The following is a 17,220-nucleotide window of genomic DNA, read 5'->3' as shown; positions in this document are numbered from 1 at the left end:
TCTATGAAAGTACCTAAATCTAAACTCTAGGCTATCCTACCCTAACCTTAGGGTACCCTAGCTTTAGGGTAGGATAGAGTAGGCTACCCTACCCCACCGTACTCTAAGGTGTCCTACCCTATAATAGGATAAAACAATAAAGTATGGAATTGTATTTATTGAATATTAAAAGGATAATCTTCATAATGTAATCGTCCTTAGAGGTACATTAAAACTCAGTTCATCTTTAATGGAAATTAACATGCATTTTTCTATCCTTAGAGCATCTACATTAGACTAATCAAAATCAAAATGTTGCAAAGGTTTAGAATGTTTGCTCAAAAACAGTGTTCACATTGGAAAAACCGAACTTAGCAACCTCTTAACATCTAATCAAATTTTGGCTATTGAATAACAAAAATTAGCAACTTTTTGTCAATAATCAAATTTAGTAAATCTCACATCTTTCCAATCAAATATACTCATCATTACATAAAATTTTTATCTCTCCTCCACACACTCTCTCTCTCTCTCTCTCTCTCTCTCTCTCTCTCTCTCTCTCTCTCTCTCTCTCTCTCTCTCTCTCTCTCTCTCTCTCTCTCTCTCTCTCTCTCTCTCTCTCTCAACTATATTGCCAAAAAAATATTTTAAAAAATAGTTATTTTTTAAAAAATTTTTTACATCAAACTGTTTTTTCAAAAAAAAAAGTTTTCAAAAATAATTGTTTTCTTATTTTGAAAAATTGTTTTGGGAAATTACTTTGTATTTTTAATAAATAATTTTTATTATTTTGGAAACTATTAAAATAAAAAGTTTCTATATTAATAGTTTTTAATTTTTTATAGTTTGAAAAAGTGATGTGACAAACTTTGGTCATTCAATTTTGACTATATTATTATGGACTTCTACATTGCTAACCTTAGCAACTCCTGAAATGGATAATCCAATTTTGATTAGTCCACTACGAATGCTCTTAAAGGCCATTTTCTCTATATATCTATTTTAATATATAATGGGAGAGCACCAATTGGTGTAGACAAATTTTGAAGCTGGCTAAAATTCTTCCATTCCCAAATTGCCACATGTAAATGGAAGGTTTTACAATTAAAGTAACCTCTGTGCCCAATAACTGAATGTGCAACAATGTAAAATAACACCTACCCCACATACAAACGCACCTTGCAATTACGCATTGAGCAATTATTCATCACCTCCTGCAGACCAATCCCGAAATGGCGAAATCTCATTTTACTGGCAAAAGATTTGTATACATCTATAAATTTACTCTCCCAAAACATAATCTATGCTAGCTTCACACAAAAACCAAGATATCAGAAGAAGGTATCTTTCTTCCTCTTTCGTGGAATTCTCACTCTTTCAGTTTTACCCATTCCATACAGAATTTTATTCTCTCTCTCTCTCTCTCTCTCTCTCTCTCCACACGTAAATGAAAGGTTTTACAATTATAACTGAATGTGTAACAATGTAAAATAACACCGATCCAAGTTACCCCACATACAAACACACTTTGCAGTTACACAGTGAACAATTATTCATCACCTTCCGCTGACCAATTCCGAAATGACGAAATTCCATTTTACTGGCAAAAGCTTTGTATACATCTACAAATTGACTCTCCCCAAACATAATCTATGCTAGCTTCACACAAAAACCAAGAAATCAAAAGAAGATATCTTTTATGGAATTCTCACTCTTTCAGTTTTTCCCCTTCTATACAGAATCTCTCTCTCTCTCTCTCTCTCTCTCTCTCTCTCTCTCTCTCTCTCTCTCTCTCTCTCTCTCTACCCGTTAATTTACTATGTCCTTTTTTGAGTTATACAAGTGTTTTCAAAAATTAATAATCAATGTCATCACCCAGAGATGTTTTTCATGTTGCTGAAGAGTGAGCTTAAACTTTGAGCAGGGGAGTACTTCAGAGGGATCATCTACGTTCCACATACAGAAGGTAATGCTTCATTTGACCATTTTCTATATTAAAAAAGTGGAACATGTTATATTTTGTATTAGTTTTTCTAAATTTTGTCACAATTTTTTTTACTTGAGTCGTATATTTTCTTAGTAGAACATTCTATAGGTGCATCGCTACAAATTAGAGGTCGGGGGCACACGCGATGCGTGTGCAAGTCGGATTTTGACATTTTCTGGTCGAATTTTTCACAATTTTAAAATCTGACTTCCACACACATCGTGTATACCCCGATCTCTAGTATCAATAATGCTTGAGATTACAATGAAACCTAGGTAATGGTAAGCAGTAAACACCTGACAACAAAAATCTCAAAACTTATTTTTGGTTTGGCTCGACTGAAAAAACCCACGTTTCCGGACTGCACCGTGCAGACCGTTCTTTGTGGCCCATGCCGGGTCTATTTCACTAGTCGGAGAATATAGAAATTACTAGATCTATGTTAATTTTTTTATCCTATTTATTTAGGACCGCAAACGAATCGAATTGCTCACAAGTAGCTCAGCTGCTCGAGGCTCAGCTCGATTCATTTAGTAATCAAGCTGATTTTAAGCTAGTGTAGTAGCAGAGCAGGAGCTCAATGCCTCAAAACTAGGCCCGGCTCGAAAGACCTTCACTTGTTTGTAAAGTCTTGGCTTGTTTGTAGAGGCACTCGACTGGTTTGCCCTCCCAATCCCAATTGAATGGGAGATATTGCCAAGCACCCGTGTTTGACAGTGGTGTCAAGCGGTCAATTCAGCCGCTCATCTCGGCATTAAAGGCTTGGATCTTTATCCACTCAAATTAGATTCAAACCGTCCGTTGCTCGAATTAAAATTCGAACCGTCGATCGCCGAGATGAACCACCGGATCAACCGTTTGGCACGTTGCCAAGAGAAGTGCTTGACAGCATCCCGCGGTCTGCCCAAGTTGGAAAAAATCAAGGTGGGACTCGCTGTGAAATGGGCGGTGCACCGACCCACTTGCCCTTGTTTGCCAATCACGGGCTTGCGTGTCAGCTTTCGTTTGGTGGTTACCTTTAAAATCTATGACACCCACTAAGACCGACACCCACTATTTCTCTCTCACGTGACACAATAGGGTCAACAAAAAGTGGTATAGTGCTATATATGCGTGTGTATCACGTACTCGTAGCAGTAGTATTCGTGAAAGGCTTGCATCCAAAAAAAAAAAATTGTATTTGTGAAAGGCTGTGTGTGTCACGGGACCCGGGATGCTGCCGAGCAGCTTCCTATAGAGCTGCCGAGCATCTCTCTGTAAAGCGGTCAATTCAGTTGTTCATTCTGACAATCAACGGCTCGGATCTTAACCGAGCAATGGATGATTTAAATTTATATACAATTTGTATGCGTCCAAATTTAATTCGAGCTTTCCATGAGAAAATGAATAATCGAATCGGTCACTCTGCACTCGCTTTATAGGATCCGTGCATCACATGGTAACCATGGTTTTGTTCCTTGAGTTGTCTCTACATGAAATGATCTTGACTCGGTTGGTCGCTTAGAGAATTCATGTGTTTGCTAGATCAGATGTAGAAGTTAGTGAATTCAACTATTGACTCTTGACTTTCTAATTTTTGCGTTGGTCTTACGGTAAATGCCCCCCAAGAAAATTTGTCTGTTGAACTACAATACCACAAAATGTCATAAACACCACCACAAAATCTCATAATTTCGAGCTGCCATTTTGATTTTACGCCGTCTTTCTGGACTACAAAATTTGCTTACAAAACGAAAATAATTTATTAATTCACAACACCATAAAAATTTATATATAAACAGCCATAAAATCTCATATATTAGGCAGAGAAAATTCGTAAAAGTAAGCCACAAAATTCATAAAGGTGTACTATACACACTTTAACAAAATGAGCCACAAAAAACTCATGAAGTGCACAACAAAAACTCATAAAAATAAGCTACAAAGATTATTAAAGGTTGTGTACCCCAGTTTTTCCTTTTTTCTTAACAAGTCTTAACTTTCTGCTTAGCCAAAAAAAAAATAAAAGAAGTCAATTTTCTACTGTAACACTAGTTTACTTGGAAAAATTATTCAATGCTTATGACATCGCCACGTGATACCTCAAACTCTTCTTCTACTATACATTTGTGTGGTCCCCAAACGAGTGTAGCAGACAGGGGCGGAGCCAAACATTTGACCAGGGAGGTCACGTGCCCCCCTGGAATTTTATCCCCTATATCCTTTTTTTTTGGTAAACTTAAAAAATGTTAGAGAAATCAAAAAATTTCAGTATAGGGCTTATTGTTTATTTTATTTTCACAAATTTCCAATCAAATCAATGGACAACTTAAAGAAATAAATGCTTGTTTCAGAAGGGCAAATAGCAAATTACTATTAGTTTTTTTTTTATCTTTTCTGCTTATGTTTTGAATCTTTTGAAAACATTAGGCTACAATCTATTGTGCCTTCTAAAGAATATTTTAATTTTTTTTACTCAGTATTTGTTCATTAAATTTTACTATAAATTGTTTTAGTTTATTATGAAATGGTGCTCCATCTAAACGGAATTTCTAACCCTGCGACTGATGGCAGAGATGAGTTCAGAGCGCAGCCAAGTTGTGCCGAAGGGCATGGAGTAATTACTTGTTCACTAGATCCAATGTGTTACACATTGGGGAATGTGAAAACTCATTTTCCTGTCATTACTTACTTTTTCTTCACATTTTGGGCCCACTTTTATAAATGGGTCATTTCTGCAATTATTTAGGAATCCAATGATAAGATTTTGGTCGTCAAGGGCTTCAAAAAAGGCAACCCACTAATAAGTGGGGCCCAAACGTATCTCGACAGTCCACATGATGACTCCGGTGAGTGGTTCACTGAAAATATTCTTTAATTTCCCAAATGATTTTTTCTTTTTCTGTTTTTTTTTTTCCGCATGATGACTCCGGTGAGTGGTTCACTAAAAAAATTCTTTAATTTCCCAAATGATTTTTTCTTTTTCTTTTCCCGAATTTCCCAAATGATATGATGACTCCGGTGAGTGGTTCACTAAAAAAATTCTTTAATTTCCCAAATGATTTTTTCTTTTTCTTTTCCCAAATTTCCCAAATGATATGATGACTCCGGTGAGTGGTTCACTAAAAAAATTCTTTAATTTCCCAAATGATTTTTTCTTTTTCTTTTCCCGAATTTCCCAAATGATATGATGACTCCGGTGAGTGGTTCACTTAAAAAAATTCTTCAATTTCCCAAATGATTTTTTCTTTTTCTTTTCCCGAATTTCCCAAATGATTACAGAAGGAAAATTAACGAAAAGAGAGTGGTGCTACCGTACAGCAAAGGGGGACACTATGTACAGATGATATTGGGACACATACCGGGTCCCAAAAGATAATCGAAACCGCTTATTTTATTCAAAATATTTTTGTTTAGAGTCGCTGTGAAAAAACCAGCTAGATCTGATACCGGTAAGGCCTTTACAAAATATTTAATTTTGTACTGAATTTTGGAACAAAGTTAGATATTCCGTAAAGGCCTTTATCGATATCGGATTCATTTGATTTTGTTCAACGGACCCTAAATAAAATATTTTGAACAAAATGAACGATTCCGATCATCTGTGTGGAATCCAAAACTGTGCTCGGGGTCTGTCCCCCTTGTTGTACCCGTGGCATTTCTGAAGGAAGATATACAATACAATTATTTGACTTCTCCAGGTGTTTTTTTTTTTTTTCCTAGCATTCGTATGATCAAGAAGGTAGCACATAAAATAGCTGATATTATAGTTTATAAATAAAGTTCTATATCACTATTGGTCGATATTTACCTAATTTGGTACTTCTTAGTTCAAATACTACGCGGATGACACATAGTTGAACTTTTAAACTTTTTTTTATGGAGGCTCCCAAAAAACTTGTTTTGCATAGAGCCGGAGGCCAATGACACACTGCCACATCATCAATTTCTAAGGACTCAACTAGTGGACTAATCTCACCGTACACTAGCAAATGACTCAATTAAAATAAGTGAAAATCCTACATGGACAAATCTAGAAAGAATTGATAATGCCTTGGTTTTTTAGAAAGGTTTTAAAGAGTAATAAATAGAGAGAGATATATAAAAAAATTTATTGAGAACTATGCACAAGGATTTTGAGTCCCCCAAACCAACAAGCACGAAGTCTTGTCTGACAAAACTCCAAAAAAGAAAAAGAAAAAGAAAAGGGTATTGGAAGCTGAGGACTCCTCAATTTTAAAGTAGTAATCTTTTTCACCCAATCCATGCCTTGCACCAATATTATCCTGAGCCATTCAAATATTCTTCAACGCAAATCTTATCGGTCTTCAATGATCACAACTGAATCATATCACATTGGTGTCTCCAGTCATTTTGGGGATACCGTAATTTTTGGCATAATTTTACCATTAGGAGCATAACTAAAATCAATTACAAGCATAACAGAACCCAAACAAGGCATAACCAAAGAATATTCTAAAAACCAACCAAGGCGTAACTAAACCCAACTAAGGCATAACTAATACTAAGTTATATTAGTTATGTCTTGCTATGGTTTTGGTTATGCCTTTCTATGGTTCTGTTATGCTTGTAATGGATTTTGGTTAAACTCATAATGATTTTGTTATGCCAAAAGTTACGGTGTCCCCAAAATGACCGGAGACACCGAAGTCTTTCCCATCACATTAATATTCAGTACAAGATAAGGACGAAGATGGTTTTAACCCCCAAGCATTTGGCAGGTCGGCATTAGAATGTTAATACGTGTTTGAGACGAAGATGGTTCTAACCCCCAAGCATTTGGCCAGATCGGCGTTAGAATCTTACTACATGTTTGACTTCTATGAGATCGCATGTTCGAATTTCAAGGATGCCAAATATTACAAATCTTGAGACTGGCTGAAGTTTGTCTGGTCGTTAACTCTAGGACTTCGGAATTTGTTAAAATGTACGCGTTGGCCCAAACATCCGGTTGTAACCCAAAAACAGACTAGTATATCTGGTCTAGTCTTGCTCAATATAGTATTCCGTAACTTTTAACTGACCAAATTTTGCTCACGTCAGTACACTTGAGATATAAGTAGAATATGGTATGAGGCGGTGGTGCCTACTTTTAGAAAGCCATTAATAACGTTAATTCTCTAGGTGGACCATATCTTGTATTAGTTTTTCAATTTGACTTTTTGCTGTTTTTCTTGTCCCTATTTTCGGTTTTAGAAGAGCCGAAAATCTAACGGTAGAAGCCTGCAGACCGTAACTTTAATAAAATACTACCAATAAGTATATTAAATTGAATATTTTAAAGTAATATTGGTAATCCGTTGCCACCCTTCAAGATAGAGAGAGAGAACAACTTCTCTGCAGTGCACGTGATGGATGGTTTCTTTTTCAATCGCTCCGTATCTCTAAAATCGATTCCTCTTGCCAGCCGTTTTTAGGTTCCTCTCGTCATGAAGAAACAATTTTCGATCATAACTTTATACATTTTAAATTCTTCTCGTCATGAAGATGCAATAATTTATAAAAAATTGACAAAAAACTAACAAATAAAATTTTTTTTAAATAAAAAAAAAAATCATTTGGCTTATTAGGCCGAATAACCCCTTAAAGCTGAAACACATAGGTAGAATGGGAATGATGAGTTTAAATCATGTCCATCTCTGGTGAAACCTTCGGTTTCCACCATGCCATTTGTCATTTGTGGAACTCATCGTGTTTTCACTGTAATAATTTGAATCATTAATTTTGTAGGACTCACAAAAATGCATATCCACATAAAAAAAAATCAATTTGATTGAATATCTATAGAAATATAAAAAATTGAATAGTTTAAGGGTTAAATAAGTCAGCTAGCGCGGGTCGTAGCCACCAGGAGAAGGTTGCTGGGTCAATACAATGAGGACATTGCAGCGAAAGTGGAGAGATTGTAAGAGCCCATCTTTGGGGGAAAAAGTTCCACATCGACTGTGTTGGGAAATGAGAAATGGTATATAAGGAAAAAACCCACCAGCTACTATTAACTGAGGTTAAGTAGGTCAGCTGACACGAGTCATTGCAGAATTTTGGTTAAGAAAATAGATGATCATGGACATTTTTAACTCGTGAGTAATTGAATTGTAATATTCAGGTTGATTCACCACTGCTCAACATTCACCACATTTTCAGAGAAAAGTTTCCTTGGAAGAGTTGTGTAGTGGCTTCAGAACCGGGGCTCGATAGTCCCACCGAGCCACGACGCACCGAGCCGTCGCAAGTACGTCTATCCGCTGCGACAAGAAAGTCAGGAGGATAATGGCGCTTCCCTTGGAATGTCGCTCGGTCGGAGGGAGGTCCGATCGAGGCTCCGCCATTGCCTAATTGCTCGGGGCCTACCTGACACGACTTCCCTAGGCCACTTGAAGGAAACCAGTTACTCTAAGGGGTCCCCACGCGGTTATACCACGAGGGTAATCATTGGGGTTTGACCTGGCCATGTGCTTTGTAACTACCTTATCCCCCTACGTCACCTATGACATTGTCCGAGGCAGTTATCCGAGTGTACCCATCACGCGCTAGCTTGGAGGCCAAACAAACCAAAGTCTATAAATACAAAGGGATACTAGCATATAGCGATATGACATTCTATCATCATTCTAGACCTATACATTTCTCTCTATATCTAACTTGATCGTGGAGGGTCACTGGACAAGTACCGCCCTAGTGACTTGTTGCAGGTCAAGCGACTGGAGCACGGAGCGGCACAAGAAATAGTTGGACCCAAATCACGATCAAAATTCCGTGAAATCAAACCCCTACAAGTTGTTTTTAAAATTCGGCACCGAGACAGGCGATAAGATGTTGAGGGCCAATGAGGGGTGAATGTTGAATGGTGACTTTTGGAATAAAAAGGGGGCCAGCTTTCTGTAGTTGAGGACGAAAGAAATAGAACACGTAGTCTCATCTCTGTCTCTCTTGTGTTACTGAGTACATAAAGGCCTACCTTTCCTTTGGGTGTACACTTCTCCACCCTTGTTAAAAAGGTTCTAACATCACGAACCCACACAATGGATTGCGATCGATCTCTGCCACCGATTTCTCCAAACCTCCGCTCTAACCGCCGGAATTCCATCATTTTACGGCTTACAGCGTTAACTTGCCAGTATCCGGCCTAGTATTTCTGAGGTCCAAACTCGAGGGAAATAAAGGTCTCTTCCTTTGTTTCGCCATAATTCCTTGTGGGTTTTTGTTTGTATGGTTGGGGATTTTTTTTCCGCTGTGTGATTGATTACTCCTGTTTGGTTTCTGAGAGAGTGGAGGAAAATGAGAGGAAGCTATGGGTTTCTGCAATTGAAGCAGGATTAGGTGATCCTTTTTCGATAATTCTAGTTTCTTTCCTTTGTGGGTTTCCATTCATAGAGGCAGGGTTTTCTTCTTTTCTTGAAATTTCCCCTGTTTGGTTGCTGAGAAAATGGAGGAAAACGAAAGGAAGTTTTGGGTTTTCTGCAATTGCTGCTGGCGTAGATGTCAGGGGCGGCTCTACCTTACATTGAGGGGTTTCACCCATATGATTTAATTTTTTCTTTAGTATTGTCGGCACTGAATTATTCGTATGAGGCTAAATTAAATGAAAACTTACATTTGTGAGTAGGTGGACATTATAGCTCAGCAAAACAAACTAAACCAAGCCCAATGAATTTCTACCAAAATGATTATCGTTTGGTTTATACATAGAAAAAAATTCTGAACATTTTCATCACCGCTGAATTAAAAATCTCGAGCCGCCCCCTGCTTAGATGAGCCTTCTTCGGTAATGCTAGTTTCTATTCTTTGTGGGTTTTAGTTAGAGAGTCAGGGTTTTCTTCTTTCCGTGAAATATCCCCTGTTTGGTTACTGAGAAAATGGAGGGAAAAAAAAGTAGAAAAGTTTGGGCTTCGATGAACGTTTCTTCATAGTTTTGTGTGGGTTTTCATTTTTCTGGGTGGGTTTTCATTTAGAGAGTCAGTCGTTTACCTTTTCTTGTAGAATTACACCTGTTTGGTTGCTGAGAAATGGAGGAAAATAAAAGAACGGTCTTGGATTTAGGCAATTGAAGCAGGTTTAGCTGTAGGGTCTTTTTGTCTGTGTACTTGTTCTCTTTCTTTAACTTAAAAGTACTAATAGTTTAAGATTCAAAATTCTGATGTCTTCTCTTTTTTGTGTTTGTACATTTTTCTAGTGCTATCAAACAAGAGTTACATATATGTACAATTGGAATTCCATGTAAGATTGAATATTCTTGGCTTTCTGCTAGTATTGGACTTCTATAATTCTTGGATTCTTAGCTTTTTGACTCATATTACGTCTTTTTCTCTACTGAGCACAACTCTACTCGTTTGTATATTTATCCGATTGGCTACATATACGCACTTATCCTTTTGTTTGTTTTTTGGTTGTATATCCTATTGTTTGTTGAGAATATTGAATCTAGAATCAATAAGAACTGTGCTTTATTGATTTGGTAACCGGATTATGCAGAGAGGGCTTGATATGGGGCATTTTTCATCCATGTTCAACGGATTGGCGAGATCACTTTTGATCAAGAAAGGACGAAATTCTGGCAAATGCAGCGGGGATGAGGCTGTGGAAGTGATTGCAAAGGAAGCAAAGAAGAATGACTTGATTCTCCAGTCTTCGGGCTGTGTTAATGCGAATGGGTCCGACAACTTTGCATCCGTTTTCTCCAAAAGAGGTGAAAAAGGGGTGAACCAAGATTGCTTCATTGTGTGGGAGGTATATGCTTTTAGAGATTTTTCTATTGTGCGGTCTTAATTCCCTTTTGTGATGAAAGGGCAGTTACTGTGGCTGCGTTTGGATGATATTATGGAGCGAAAGGGAAATGTAAAGGAAAAGATAAGAAGATAATGAAGTGAAATTGAAAAACTATATCTAATTATTTAAAGTCCCTGTGGATGGCGAGAAAAGAACAGAAGTGAGAATCCTCTCATTTGTTTGGATGAGCGAAAAAGGGTAGGAATGATGAACAATGGTGAAGTTTTACCGGTCCATTTTGCTTTTTCGCAAAATCTTGACAAAGTGGTGATATTTGCTAAGAAACATTAATCTTTTATTTCCTCGCAATCTCACCGTCCAAAGGGGCTGTTAATTTCCTTCCAATTTTCTTTCGTAGATAAGTCCATCCATTAATCCAGGATTCAACCACAGACACACAGACTATGCATTCCTAAGTTTCATTTATTCTCACCTCATCAGTTGTTTTCGTATCTGAGTCCACAGTTGTATGTGCAGTTTTTAGCATGCTAATTGCTTTCAAATGGGAGAAATATAAAAATGAAAATGTGGTTTTGGTTGGGCTGTTAAGTTTGATAGATTTGGTATTTTGTTTCTGTTGGGGATGTAGGAATTTGGGGGCCAAGAGGACATGATGTTCTGTGGGATCTTCGACGGACATGGCCCATGGGGACATTACGTGGCAAAGAGGGTTAGAAAAACAATGCCCTCCTCTTTGTTAAGCAATTGGCAGGAGACGCTTGCAGAAGCTTCGCTTGACCTGGATTTCGATTTGGAAACAGATAAAAAGCTTCATAAGTTTAATATATGGAAGCGTTCCTACATAAGGACTTGTGCTGCTGTTGATCATGATCTTGGGCAGCACCGCAAAATCGATTCATTCTGCAGTGGAACCACTGCTCTCACAATTGTTAGACAGGTATCGGAAAGTCCTCTTACAGACCTTTTTTAAAATCCTTGACATACCATTTTGTTTTTAATGTTTAAATCAGAGCTTTTTGTTGCAATGAGTTATACTTAAGACTGCTTCAAGGGGTCTAAAGGCCCTTTAGATGTTAGTTGACCATTAAAATCAATGAATCGGATTGGATGTTTTGAATGGTAGTTTTTCTTTCAAGTAGAAATTTTGTTGGTTAGTTTCACGTCGAAATTTTGAAGCATCATTGTTGAAAGAATCATATATATTACGATTCATGGGCATACTTTGAGAGAATTTCCAATATCAGCTCAAACATTCCCAAAGGTTCCATCAGGCTAAAGGATTTTTTACCTACTACTGACCATCCTGTAGAAAGTGCTAAATCACCCATACACTCGGTGTTTTTGGTTTCAAGACAATACTTACCTTTTCTTTGAAGATACTTTCAATCCACCGTGTTAAACATGTTCATATAACACCCAGTGTTATATGGGCTGTCCTGTCACCATCAATCCACCGTGCTAAACATGTTCATTGCTTCTAGTCATAGCTATTTGAAGTGGTCCTTAAGTCAGGTGGTAGTTGCGGGGAATAAATTTCTTTCTTATTCCAAGTTGGTGCCGTTTTGCAGATATGGCCCACATCAATGAAATTGTACACTCACCTTCTAAGAAGCACGGATACGGATACGGATACGATATGATACGGATACGCAGATACGTCTTCTTTTTTTTTTCAAAAAGAAGGATACGATACGATGGGGATACGTTGAATATAAAGTAAATAAAAAATATATTATATATATAAATTTTAATTCCTAAAATTCCATTAATGATTAAAGTTTTTCATTACACAAGCTCACCATTTCACATGCCAAGAGAGATATATTTACATATAGTTATATATAACTGTATCTATATAGTTATATTTATTTATATACATACACACAACGAGAGAGAGAGAGAGAGAGAGAGAGAGAGAGAGAGAGAGAGAGAGAGAGAGAGAGAGAGACTTACAAGGTTGTCGAAAGAGATGAGAGAGATGATATCATCAGTGTGTTTCTGGCGTCGATTGGTGGGAGAAAAAGAAAAAATATAGTCCTAATTGCAATTTTAACCCATATATTTCAAGTAATAACATATTTACCCTCGCGCGTATCCAAAATGCATCCGGTGTATCCAATACGTATCCACATGTATCCGAAACGTATCGGGATACCAAAACATAATTCTAAAAGCAGGATACTTTAAAAAAAAAAAAGTATCGGATACGTATTTGGAGCGTAACTGAGAGTATTGGTATCCGATACGGATGCAATACGTGATACGGAGGCCAAAATAGAGTATCCGTGCTTCATAGCTCACCTTTCATTGGTTAGGATTTGATTATGAAGCTGCTAGAAACTGTTGTAGAAGTTCGTAAACTGATTATACTTGACTATGAAAGCCAAAATGTTAAGATTATGAAAATTAGTTCGTAAGTTGGTCTCGATCATTTTTTACCTGTTGCGGGGATAAGCATCATGTTGTCGTTCAATTCACCATACTGGGTTGCGTTTAAGTTTTTGGCAACTAACCGACAGATAATGCCTTCAACACTTGATTGTGCATATTTGGACTTAAAAGTATGCTCCTAAGTATAATACCTCTAGGAAAAAATCTGCATGACATGTACACATTTTGACACTTTGATTCATAACCAATGTCATCAGTCTTACGCGCATGCCTTTCTAGCTAATTGATTAGTTTGATGCCTACTGTTATGAAAATATCTATTTTACTCTTACTCTTTGTCTAAATTTTTTTCAACTTATTGGTTCTTTGTTTGTCCTGCTAAAAGGATTTTTCAGATTTTACAAGTCTATGTTATGATTGACTTATTCTCCCATCATTGTGGTTTTGATAGGGTGAACTTATATTCATAGCAAATGTTGGTGATTCTCGTGCTGTATTGGCTACCACTTCTGATGACGGCAGCTTGGTACCAATTCAGCTTACTATCGATTTCAAGCCCAATCTACCCCGTTAGTCTCTCTCTCTCTCTCTCACACACACACACACACACACACACAAACGCACACACCAAAACAAAAAAGGTGGCACGTCATGCTGGACACTGTCTGACACCGACACGACCTTATGTTTGAAAACACATACATAGATATCCTTTTTTGTTTTTGGTTATCTTGCTAAACACGATCAATATGTTTCATTCAGTTTAGAGAGAAGATGTAAATCACATGGATACGTAGGTATAGGCTATAGCTTACAAGTTACAAGTTATCCTGGAAGCCATCATAAGAGGAAAAAGATGTAAATTTCTTTTGTATCCTCCCTTAGACTTTAAAAAGTAGTGTTATATACTTATATTACATTTGGTTTTCGTCTAAGTATCCGTACAGTATTGACAGATTTTACCATTGTTTATACTTTAGATAAAGTAATGAACATATAAACTGTATGTATTTAGAACATGTCCTGCATGTGTTTGGCCACATGTCCTTTAGACTTTGAAATTTCTTTTTTTATCTCGTTGATGATATTACAGAAGAAGCTGAGCGGATAATTCAGTGCAACGGGCGAGTCTTTTGTTTACCTGACGAGCCAGGGGTGCAAAGGGTGTGGCGACCGGAGGAGGAGTCACCTGGATTAGCAATGTCTCGAGCCTTTGGAGACTACTGTGTCAAGGATTTTGGACTTATTTCTGTGCCTGAAGTGACCCAAAGACACCTAACCAACGAAGACCAATTTGTTGTTTTGGCAACAGACGGGGTACATTCTGACATTATTGATATTTAGATGTTTGGAAACTATACTGGCTACTTTTCAAAATCTGTAAATGGTGAAAATATTGCAAATTCTAAACTTATATGACTTCAGGTTATAGATTATTATTTTGCTTTTTAGTTCTTGGATTAACTAAAACAAAGCAAAGAGGGATAAAAGAGAACTAGACCCCGGTATACGTGTTGGAAGGAGGTTTCGAAACTCCGATCTTGTGGTTAACAGCCAACAAAAACGAGCAAGTAACAAGTAATAACCAACTCCCACTATACCAAAACAAAACAAAGCAGAGTTACAAAGCTCCAAGCGACAAGATCCAACTTGCCACTTCAGAGTCTCAGACACTATACCTACCCCCATTTCTGCATTCTCCTGATTTGAGTTTTTCTTGTTTTTGTTTTCTGTTGTTTGTTTTTCTTCAGGTGTGGGATGTAATCTCCAACGAAGAAGCAGTGGAAATCGTGTCCTCGACACCGGACAGGGCAAAAGCAGCTAAACGTCTTGTTGAAAACGCCGTTCGTGCATGGAGACGGAAGAGGCGCGGAATTGCAATGGATGACATTTCAGCTATTTGTCTCTTCTTTCATACTTCTCCTTTATCTCCTCAGCAAAATTTCACTCTGTAACTAAGCCAGAACAATTAGAGAAAAGCAAGGCAATCCCATCTTCATGTCCATCTTTTCCTTGCATCGTAACGCCTCATTTTTCCGGCTAATGTAGTTCCTGAACCTTGGTTGTCGTTCGATTAGCCTATGAATATGTCTACTTCTTATCTGTTAGAACTGAATATTAAGGAAATAAGTTTATGGGGATTAAAGATCGTTTCCGGTGCCTCGGAAGCTTTGGCTGAAGTATATTTCACAAGTACGTAAAAAAGTTATTCTAAAAAACTAATTTTGATACTTTAGAATTCTGATTTCCAAAATCAACCTTCCACTGTGGTGAAACTGACGTTGGGAGAGATGAAAGAGAAAGAGCCGAGGAGTACAAATCCAAGGTTATTGAGGGTTAAATTTGGTACATTATCCGTCTGATCGAGTTAGCCGCTTATTCTATTTTTGGTTGTTCCACACTTTGTCCTTTTAACGGAATTTATTCAATGTTTAAAATACAGTATGATACATTTTCCATTCTGCTGTTTTAAGCATCAAAACAAAGAAAACAACCTAAGTACAGAAAATAATGGTAAGGGCAATTGTGGAAAGTAAAAATCTGTGTATTGTAATCATTATGTCGCGATAAAAAGTTAAATTCTAAAGAGGGACAGATGAAGTATTTTGTAAAATTTAGCTGACGGTTAACTAGGATGAAGGCAAGTGAAATACGAATAAAAACAGAGGAACGAGTCATCTCTCATAGGCGGGGAGGCATTTATACATAAAAACCTCACTGGGTGTTTGTGAAGTTTACCCATCAAATAGCCCATTGTTGGCAAGTTCCATTGATAACCATAGTTCATTCATTTCATACATTGAAGTTGACCATTTTCTCTGCTAATAACCAGATTCTTCTTCACCAGAATATAAGACACAGATTAATATTGGAGGCAAAATTCGCATTCCAGAAAACAGAATCACTAACAAGCCTGCTCGCGGTCCGATTCAGCTCCTTCAACACGTTAGAAAGTTGTTCCGCAACCAAGTACCGCACGAATCCGATGGCTAATCCAAATTTCTTGGCACCGTGCTCGAAGACAATCTGATCCCAAGCCAGAGTTAGGATGAGATACAAAATGCATTCGACGGCTACCTCCTTGGGTCTCCGGATCACCCCTCCTTCCGCCCAGCCGAACCAAAACGAAAGGCTGATGAGGAGCGAGAGGAAAACAGAAGCCCCGTCAATCGACTTTTTCGGGAACCAAGAAGGCTTGGATGCGACGCTTTGGGGCGAACGGAGGTAGAAAATTTCGATGTAGTGGAGGGATGCAGGTGCTGCCACAGCTAAGGCTAGTGTCCAGAATCCACAACGAGCTATAGCGGCTCTCCACCTCCCCGCTCTGCTTATCTCTTCGACGTCATCGTCGTCATAGTAGTCGTCGTTAGTGTTGTTGATGTCGTTTTCGATGCGGGTATAATCAGCATTGCCACGGCGATCAAGGAGGTTCTCGGCCGCCATGAATAGAATTGGGAGGCAAAGCGATTTTTAGAGAGAGAGAAGCAGACAGAGAGAAATGCAAAGATTAAAAGTAGCGAGAGCACGACATATATGCCACTCGATCGGCCCCAAGAGACTACAGAGAAGACACGAGATCGACCAACAGAGAGCACTGCTTGATAGAATTAATGGTGGGGTTTATTTGGTGAAGGTTTTGAATGGGTCAAAGTTTTCCCAGGATAGTATTTGTAGTGGTAATCTTGAGAAGGGAGGAGGGGTCCGATCTCCTCCATCCGAAAACCTATCTGTTTTTGTACCGAGAAATTTTTCGATTGTAGAATTGAGTGATTTTTTTTTATGTTTTAAATCTAATGGCTGAAAAATCCCTCGACGCAGAGGCACATAGATATTCGGCACAAACGATCCTTCCTTGAGGGAGGAGCACCGAAATTCTCGGAGGAAATCAATGGATGAGCATGATAGTAGAATGTCAGGTATTACGGTTACATACAGGATTTGGCTCGATACCGGTTTTTTCGAAACAAATATTTGACTTGGACTATTTCATAATCTTCTCTCTCTCTCTCTCTCTCTCTCACGTAGTCACAAACACACAATATGGATGAATTCAGAAATTTTAAAAAATTAGTAAACTTCACCTGTAGGTTTATAATTCTCTAATTATATATTTTATCGAAAAAATAAAAAATTAT

The 17,220-nt window shown here is 37.8% G+C and overlaps 1 protein-coding gene across 5 annotated transcripts; it reads left to right on the top strand.

Annotated features, from left to right (window-relative positions):
- The first annotated feature begins 1,265 nt into the window (after positions 1 to 1,265).
- Positions 1,266 to 15,230, top strand: LOC131333270 (probable protein phosphatase 2C 34). Of its 5 annotated transcripts, XM_058367718.1 has the most exons (7): positions 1,266 to 1,320; positions 1,859 to 1,945; positions 10,439 to 10,693; positions 11,322 to 11,630; positions 13,536 to 13,653; positions 14,178 to 14,401; positions 14,836 to 15,230. In XM_058367718.1, exons 3-7 carry the CDS (start codon positions 10,451 to 10,453, stop codon positions 15,037 to 15,039), a joined length of 1,098 nt encoding a protein of 365 aa, XP_058223701.1. In that variant the 5' UTR covers positions 1,266 to 1,320; positions 1,859 to 1,945; positions 10,439 to 10,450; the 3' UTR covers positions 15,040 to 15,230. The 5 variants fall into 5 exon arrangements, with proteins under 5 accessions (XP_058223701.1, XP_058223702.1, XP_058223700.1 ...); XM_058367719.1 differs by lacking the exons at positions 1,266 to 1,320; positions 1,859 to 1,945 and adding an exon at positions 8,559 to 9,129; XM_058367717.1 differs by lacking the exons at positions 1,266 to 1,320; positions 1,859 to 1,945 and adding an exon at positions 8,723 to 9,286.
- Positions 15,231 to 17,220: the final 1,990 nt, after the last annotated feature.

Source organism: Rhododendron vialii, chromosome 7a (assembly GCF_030253575.1).
Source record: "Rhododendron vialii isolate Sample 1 chromosome 7a, ASM3025357v1".
NCBI lineage: Eukaryota > Viridiplantae > Streptophyta > Magnoliopsida > Ericales > Ericaceae > Rhododendron > Rhododendron vialii.
This window is presented reverse-complemented; position numbering and strand designations above follow the sequence as displayed.

Coding starts and splice junctions, on each gene's coding strand:
- LOC131333270 (XM_058367716.1), top strand. Junction 11,631..13,535: donor CTCTCACAATTGTTAGACAG/GTATCGGAAAGT, acceptor TGGTTTTGATAG/GGTGAACTTATATTCATAGC. Junction 13,654..14,177: donor TTTCAAGCCCAATCTACCCC/GTTAGTCTCTCT, acceptor ATGATATTACAG/AAGAAGCTGAGCGGATAATT.